This window comes from Bison bison, unplaced genomic scaffold, assembly GCF_000754665.1.
Source record: "Bison bison bison isolate TAMUID 2011002044 unplaced genomic scaffold, Bison_UMD1.0 scf7180017864197, whole genome shotgun sequence".
Taxonomy (NCBI): Eukaryota; Metazoa; Chordata; class Mammalia; order Artiodactyla; family Bovidae; genus Bison; species Bison bison.
In genome coordinates this window covers 4,231,619-4,240,435 of record NW_011494769.1, presented here as the reverse complement: position 1 = coordinate 4,240,435, position 8,817 = coordinate 4,231,619, and the positions used below count along the sequence as shown (strand labels likewise).

The following is an 8,817-nucleotide window of genomic DNA, read 5'->3' as shown; positions in this document are numbered from 1 at the left end:
GCAGTCCAAGGGAGCTCAAAAGTCTTCTCCAACACCATAGTTCAAAAGCATCAATTCTTCAGCGCTCAGCCTTCTTCACAGTCCAACTCTCACATTCATACATGACCATTGGAAAAGCCATAGCCTTGACTAGACGGACCTTTGTTGGCAATGTCTCTGCTTTTGAATACGCTATCTAGGTTGGTCATAATTTTCCTTCCAAGGAGTAAGCGTCTTTTAATTTCATGGCATCACCATCTGCAGTGATTTTGGAGCCCCCAAAAATAAAGTCTGACACTGTTTCCACTGTTTCCCCATCTATTTCCCATGAAGTGATGGGACCAGATGCCATGATCTTCGTTTTCTGAATGTTGAGCTTTAAGCCAACTTTTTCACTCTCCTCTTTCACTTTCATCAAGAGGCTTTTGAGTTCCTCTTCATTTTCTGCCATAAGGGTAGTCATCTGCATATCTGAGGTTATTGATATTTCTCCCGGCAATCTTGATTCCAGCTTGTCCTTCTTCCAGCCCAGAGTTTCTCATGATGTACTCTGCATATAAGTTAAATAAGCAGGGTGACACTATACAGCCTTGATGTACTCCTTTTCCTATTTGGAACCAGTCTCTTGTTCCATGTCCAGTTCTAACTGTTGCTTCCTGACCTGCATTAGTTTGAAACTGCTGCTGCTGCTGCTGCTGCTAAGTCGCTTCAGTTGTGTCCGACTCTGTGCAACCCCATAGACGGCAGCCCACCAGGCTCCCCCATCCCTGGGATTCTCCAGGCAAGAACACTGGAGTGGGTTGCCATTTTCTTCTCCAATTCGTGAAAGTGAAAAGTGAAAGTGAAGTGCTCAGTCGTGTCAACTGCTCACGGTTGTTAAAGTGAGGCTGATGGACCCCTAGAGTCCCTCTCAAAGGTCTACAAGGTCAAAACTATTTTTACAGAAACAATAAGACTTGATTTGCCTTTTCTTCTGTGTGACATTAGAACTGATGGTGCAAAAAGAATGGTGGCCAAAACTGTCAGCTCCTGAGCACAAACCAAGGCTGGACACAACTGGCCTAGGAGTCTCATGCTTGCAGGAAGAAAGAAAGCCAGTTTCACATAAGAATATCTTAAGATTCACTTATTAATTTTATTAGATCTCAACTCTAGATACACATCCTCTTAACATTCTGTATAACAAAATAAGAGGTAAACCAGAAGCACGTCTACTGCATATCGAAGCATGATGACTATCTGAAGGGGAAGCATCTGTATGACTGTTTCAGAGCTGAACTAGGTGCCCTTTCCATGGAACACCATTTATTCTTGGATGAATGATGAACAAACTACGATTATTCACATTTGGGTATCTGGCAGGCATTTTCTCAAAAATAAACATGAGCCTGTCATTTCAAGAGAAACAACCAATAGTGTTTGTTGCCAATGAAAAAACTGAGCTTTCAAGGGGAAACTCAAATATTGGAAAACTGTGCATCCATCACCATAAGTGTTACAGCTTCAAATCCTACAGACTTTTCTGATGAAATCAGTGGGGATATTAACAAATGTGATTGTTTTAGATGCTGTGTAATGATGACAACATTTAGAAGATTTGCATAACTCACAACCAATATTTTGCAAATGAACAGTGCATGATGATAAGAACTATGCATGGGTGAAAGATCCACTCTAAGTTCAAGACTGGCCAAAAAGTTCTATAATATGGTTTCACTTTCCACGTTGCAATTAACTTCTAAGAAAAACACCACTTGTTGGGTATTATGTAGTAACAAAAATAGTTTTCCAATTACATTTTTGTCTAAGGCCAGAATGTCTTCATATTCTTTAATCAAGATAGCATATCACAAGTCGAATGCCGAAGCAGACAGATCTTATTTCTATTAAGACAGGTATTAAAGAGATTTGCAAAAGTGTAAAATGAGGCCATTTTTCTCACTAGCTTTTTTAAATTATGGTTATTAATCTTTAACATAAATAAGCAATTTTTAAAATTTCTCAGGTTTAATTTACATTTTGGTAAATATCAACAGATAAATCCCATGTAAACAGTTTTCTGGGGTCCTCAGTACTTCTTCAGAGTTTGAAGAGACCAAAAGTTTGAAAAGCGATATGGTCATTCCCAATTCCTGAGATTCTAAAGTATTAACAGGAAAACAAGCAGTCTTGGCATGATATAAATACAGAAATAATATCAGAAAATTAGAAAAACAAAACTCTTGATGTCCAGCAAGTACATCTAGAATGTGGATATTATTAGTTATTTGAAATAAATTATAAGGACTTTTTAAAGATGAGAAATGCTTACAATATGTTAAATGTGAAAAAAAGGACCTATAAACTATATTAGCAGAGAAAGTATTGCACAGAGAAAAAAGACTAGAAATATTTTAAAAATGTATTAACAGAAATTTTCAGAGCTGAAAGATTATGAATATTTTTAAATTTTCTTTACTGTGCATGTACTACTTTTAAAATCAGCAAAGTAAAAATTTTCAGCAATTTTAAAAAGCATTTCAATACTTTATTTTCAGAATTCAATTTAGGTGAACATTACACAAAAAAATTATTGCTGCTGTTATTAATATTAAAAATAATTAAGGTGGCTTAGTATAGAACTCTGAACTGAAAGTCATGAAACCTGTATTCTAGACACTTTTGAGCCATCTAATATCTCCAGGCTTTCTGACAAGTCACTTCTTTGAACCACCAGAAATTATCTCTGAGGTCCTTACTTGACTACTCCTCAGGTAAAATGAACTGTCAAATCTAAAGGTTGTTCAAGTCCTTTGCACCCAACTTCTAAAGTAAAACAGTGCTATAGTGCAAACTGAGGCCAACTCTCAAATTACACACTTTACGGAACTCCTACCCATGCTGCTCTTCAATTCCTTCTGCAGGCTGGTAGTACAGCTCTCTCAATAAACTTTCCAGTAAAAGAAGAGTTAGTTATACCCTAAATGGTATTTGAAAGAAGCAAAAGTATTTGGAGATACATATCAGATGCCATATCTCAAAAAACGCATATGAGAATAGGCAAGACACATGGTGCCCCAAAGGAATGGGAGTCTTTCCTAAGTGTACTTCATTAATGCACACATGTAGAATCTAGAAAAATGGTACTGATGAACCAATCTGCAGGGCAGGAAGAGAGATGCAGACATAGAGAACAGACTTGGAGTGCTGAGTAGTCCGTGATGCCATCCAGCCATCTCATGTCATAGTGCTGAGGATGAGATGGCTGGATGGCATCACTGCCTCGATGGACGTGAGTCTGAGTGAACTCCGGGAGTTGGTGATGGACAGGGAGGCCTGGCGTGCTGCGATTCATGGGGTTGCAAAGAGTCGGACATGACTGAGCGACTGATCTGAGTGCTGACATAGACACTATCGTGTGTAAAATAGATAGCCAGTGGGAAGCTGCTGTATAACACAGGGAGCCTAACCCAGTGCTCAGTGAGGAATAGGCAGGTAGGATGGGGGAGGGGATGGGAGAGAGGCTATATATATACACATATAGTTGATTCATGTTTTTATACAGCAAAAACACAACATTGTAAAGCAATTACATTCCAATTAAAAAAAAAAGACATAAAACCTTAATAAAAGTAAGAAGAGGTTACCTCTAACGGAGAGAAGGTATTTGCTATGGAAAAGAAAGGAAAAGAATGAGGCAAACAGAAAGAGAAGAGAGGGAAAGAGAGAATCAAAAATACAGTGCTAATATAAGTACTTAACAAGAGCAGAATTATCTAAGTGCATGATGTATCTTAAAATTGCCCAGAAAAATCTATTCCCTGACCAGCCTTCATCCATTCTAACTCTGTCAATTTTGTTCCTTGTTAGCAAATCTGATAAGAATCTTAAAGACTATAAAAGGATAAATTAAATCTGGATAATATTCAAAAGAGATCCCTTCATATTACAGGTTAGGAAAACTGAGTCCTTCAAGGAAAAAACTGAGTCATAAAAGACCTTAAATTTGTACATTACTAATACCAATTATCCAATAATCTCTCTGCTAGAAAACACTTCCTTGATGATGTCAAAGACAAGGAAGCTCATGGTGTTCAGTGCCACAGAGTAAAATGGAATAAATTTGGATTTGGCTTTAAAACAGAATAAAGGTAAACAAACACTCTATACTTTAAACATGGGACAAGTACCCTTCTGGTCCTGGATTGGTTCTTTAATGTCAGGGCCTCAGTTTATAGGTCTTTAAAATAAGGAAATCTATAACATATATTTGCTAAAGTCCCTTCTTAGAAAGTTGGATAAGCCTAAAAATCATTGGAAAAAAGACATGCGCAGGGAGAAAGGAAGTATGAAATACACCTGAAATGTGTATCCAATGTTGTTGTTACTGTTCAGTCGCTCAGTCGTGTCCGACTCTTTGCAACCCCACAGACTGCAGCACACCAGGCTTCCCTGTCCTTCACCATCTCCTGGAACTTGCTCAAACTCATGTCCATTGAATTGGTGATGCCATTCAACCATCTCATCCTCTGTTATCCCCTCTCTCGTCCTCTGCCATCCCCCATCTGTGCATCCATATGGTTGCTTGACGCAACAGTAGAATCCGTAGGGTACCAGTCTCTGACTGGCTTGGAACACTTGAGGGCACTTTGTTGCAGCAGAGAGCCACAGTCAACCAGAAGACTCCCCTTTAGGCTTGTACTTGTTTCAAGAGGCCAATTAAAAGTGTCCTCCATTTTCATCTTTTGAATCCACAATTCATATTTCCACTTTGAGAGAGGCCTGCCACCTGTCATTCATTCCTAGAATCTGTCAATTCAATTTGTCACTAGACATTAAAGCAAGGAGGCCTCCCTGGTGGATCAAGGGTAAAGAATCTGCCTGCCGATGCAGGAGATGCAGTTCGATCCCTGGGAGGGGAAGATCCACTGGAGAAGTAAATAACAACCCACTCAAGTACTCTTGCCTGGAGAATTCCATGGACAGAGGAACCTGGCAGGCTACACAGTCCATGGGGTTGCAAAGAGTAGGTCACGACTTAGCAACTAAACAACAATAACAAATTTATGCAGCACCTACTTATGTGCACCCATCAACTAGCAAAATCCAAGTTTTCAACAAACATTTGTTGATTTGAACTTAATTGCATGGCCTTGGAAGGCTGCCTGGGATTCATCCATTAAGACTCTCCTATAAGGCTGGTCAAAGAAGAAACCTTTTTGAATCCCTGATCGCCTAACAACTGACACTCGTGTTCCTCCCCAGTTATGTGTGACACGTGGTTCCTAAGCACCGGCTGGGCTGCCAGGCACAGCTGCTGCAGGCAAAAGGGCTCTGTGAGGGGCGAGATGGGCACTTACCTGGGGAACCTCTGCTTCAGCTTCCTCAGGCTCTGCCTGGTAGGCGGCACAGACACTAGGCACTGAGCTATCTCGTCGTACTGGGCTTTGGTCAGTATCATGTTGGGCCAGGGACAGGGAGATGATAAGGGAAAGTAAAAAGAACACCCTTGTCTCGAGCAGTCTTGCTGTTGACAGACGAGGGTGCGTACACAGCAGCACAGCGCTGTGTCCCCGACTTCCTGGGCCCCTAACCCCCTGCACCCCTGGGTGCACAAGCCTAGACTTCACCAGGCACCTCCGCGGCGGGAGGCGGGCTGTGGACAGACTGCCCTTTCTCGGCTTTCTGAGCAGCCGCAGTGAGCCCAGCCGAAGGCAGCTAGCCGCCATGTCAGTTAAGGGCAAGCCAACCAGGAAATAACGGCCGCAGGCAGAGGTGGCGCCTAAATCTCTAAGGGGAGGTCCCTGGGCATGGCCCACCTGGGATTAACGTGGGAGGCTCTTGGCTTTAATACCTTCCCTGTTGCCAGAAGCCAGGGAGTCCTGGCGCATTGATCAGGCAGCAGGGCTCATATGAGTCCGGAAAAACGTCTGCCAGGGCGCGCGATTTGAACACGCATCCAACGCTTCCAAACGCGCACGTTTAACCGCAGGTCCAATCGGAGACAGGCCTGCAAAGAAACACGCCTTCTCTCAGCGAAGGACTCTTTGCGTCCTGGAAGCCTGAGAGGAGAAGCTGTAAAACCGCAAACCAACCCACTGAGATCGTCATAGACTTAACAGCTTGGCTTGTGTTGAGGGAAGTAAAAAAACTTGTGCAGCTCACGAGGAACACTCCCTCTTTGCTGGGAAAAAGGCTAGAAAACAAAACCCACATCATCAAAGAGTAAAGAATGACTGCAGTAAAGAATATGACATTCACTCCTCACAATTAGGTGCTCAAGAACTGAAATAATTTCTTATTCATTTGCGAATTCCCAGTTCTCAAAAAATAGTAGGCGTTCAGTAAATATTTGGAGAAATAAGTCAGTGGAAGAATTTATCTGTTTTGTGTATGTGTTACGGGGTGGATCTCAGCTTGCCCGAGGCCATTGATTAGGACATTAGCCCTTCCTTTAATCCATTTAAAATAAATAAATCTACTTGGTTCTTAGAAGGTCATGTATTATGTTTGTTTTCAAATTTTAACATTTTGTATGACAAAGTGTTTAGATATTATAGAATGTGTAAATGGTTATTTTGTTGTTGTTGTTGTTGTCCAATTTTAAATCTGGAATAAGACCTGGGTTAGAAGTTTAGCTTAGATATGCCTCCTTAGATAAATTCTTTACCCTGACTAAGCCTCAATTCCTTTGTCTGTAAAACTGATTTTTAATTCATGGGGTTATTTGTAAGATTAAATAAGATAGTACAATGAATGGATTCCTTAGCTTCCAGCAGATAGTCTATGGAAGATAAATAGTTGTTCAGCAGCTTGCTGCTACTGCTAAGTCACTTCAGTCGTGTCTGACTCTGTGAGACCCCATAGATGGCAGCCCATCAGGCTCCCCCGTCCCTGGGATTCTCCAGGCAAGAACACTGGAGTGGGTTGCCATTTCCTTCTCCAGCGCATGGAAATGAAAAGTGAAAGTGAAGTCGCTCAGTCATGTCCGACTCTTAGCGACCCCATGGACTGCAGCCTACCAGGCTCCTCTGTCCATGGGATTTTCCAGGCAAGGGTACTGGAGTGGGGTGCCATCGCCGGCTTAGTCATGTCCAACTCTTTGTGACACCATGGGCTGCAGCACACCAGGCTTCCCTGTCCTTCACCATCTCCCAGACCTTGCTCAAACTCATGTGCATTAAGTTGGTGATGCCATCCAACCATCTTGTCCTCTGTCGTCCCCTTCTCCTGCCTTCCATCTTTCCCAGCATCAGGGTCTTTTCCAATGAGTCTACTCATTGTATAAGACTACTTGACGTTAATAGGTCAGGGCATTTACCAGGTGGTGTTTGCTCCTCACACTTTGACTCATTTGATCCCTGTAATTTCCTAGGAGGCAGATACTATTGCCGTCTTCCTCCTCTCCTCCTCCCTTTCGTGCAGGGTGAATAAACTGAGGCATGAAAAGGGTAAGTAACCTCCCAGATGTCATGAGAACGAGCAAGCAGCAGGGGTAATTTAAACTCCTGAAATTTGGTTCCAGGTTCTGTGCTCATGCCAACTCTCAGTAATGCTTAATTACTACACCAAAGAAAGAAAGGAAAAAAAAAAAAAGTCACACTCTCTTAGGCCAAAGGTTAAGGGGTATTTTTTTTTTTTTTTTGAAAGGAGACAATGAATATTTCAAAGAATCTTTTAGTCCAAGTTTTAGAAAAGCTTCATCACTTTATTTTGCCAGGCGTCTCAAAGTCTCATATCAACAGTGGATCCTGAATTCAGCAACCATAGATTCTTTTGAATATTTACATCAGAATGTTTCCTTCCCATATGCTTTGCATCTAGCTCTGGTTGTGTGACATTAGTACATAACTATTTATTTATGGCAGCATGGCCTGGAGTTGCCACCTGGCTAGTCTGTTGCTGACCCTGCCATGACTCTTACATGAAAGCTAGCTGACGATAAGCAGACACCACTTGATCCCCCATTCCTTTCTCCTTCCCCACTTCACTCTTCAATTCACAGCCAACAGATTTTTATGGAAAACATCAGTTCAAGGATGTTTGCACTGGATTATTTTTTATAGTAACTCTTCTCTCTGGCTCTTGTCCTGCACGCACCCTCACAACCCTAAAGGAAAAGGCCAGGTTTGTTTTTCTGTTTTTATTTTTAACATGCTGGCAGTTTAGAATTTTGACCCAAATCCAGTAGATTGTTTAGAGTTAGCGCCAGGGGAAAAGCACAGTGATGTTACTGTTTTCATTGGCAATGACAGTAGTGTTGTTTATTAAGCACAAAATAGAAGCAAAGCAGAAATGTGATGGTTGCCATGTAGGTGTTTCTTATTTTCTTTCAATGTGAGCTAGTTGGAGGAAGCCAATTATTTATTTGAGACACATTTTCTCCCTCTTTTGCCCCATCTCTTGAAATCCATTCTGTGCCCCCCATCTGCTCTTACTCCTTCTAGAGTAGTCTCCATGCCTGGAGTTGCCCCACTGTTTCTCAGTCAGTCTGTCGCTAATACCAACCATTTTCTACTATGTAAAGTAGGGTCATGAAATGAAAACAAAACCAAATGAAAAACCCAAAGAACTGGCTACCTGTTTAAAATCAGCCATAAATTGTGTGACCTTGAGCAAGTGACAGCCTCTCTGATCTTGAATGTCCTCCGTATAACCCTAAGAAATGGAACTTTATAGTTCTGATAGGGAGAAAGAATCTACAAATATTAAAAAAGTGTAGGAAATCATAAGAAAATATGTCAAAATGAGGACTAATACAGCTCTCTGGAAGATGGAACTGAGTCAATAGCTTGACCAGATTTCCTTCTGCCAATTCAGGACCATGTGAATAATGAAGAATTTTAAAGGAGTGTGGGG

At 41.5% G+C, this 8,817-nt stretch overlaps 1 protein-coding gene across 2 annotated transcripts in view; it reads right to left on the bottom strand.

Moving 5' to 3' along the window:
• Positions 1-5,871, bottom strand: part of LOC104991636 (chromosome unknown open reading frame, human C15orf41) — a 234,391-nt gene extending 228,520 nt beyond the window's left edge. The window contains exon 1 of one of the 2 annotated variants that reach the window (XM_010844195.1): positions 5,319-5,871. In XM_010844195.1, coding sequence (XP_010842497.1) covers positions 5,319-5,419 — 101 coding nt within the window. In that variant the 5' untranslated portion in view covers positions 5,420-5,871. The remainder of the gene's footprint in view (positions 1-5,318) is intronic. The other variant, XM_010844194.1, reaches the window with a different exon arrangement.
• Between the last annotated feature and the right edge of the window lie 2,946 nt (positions 5,872-8,817).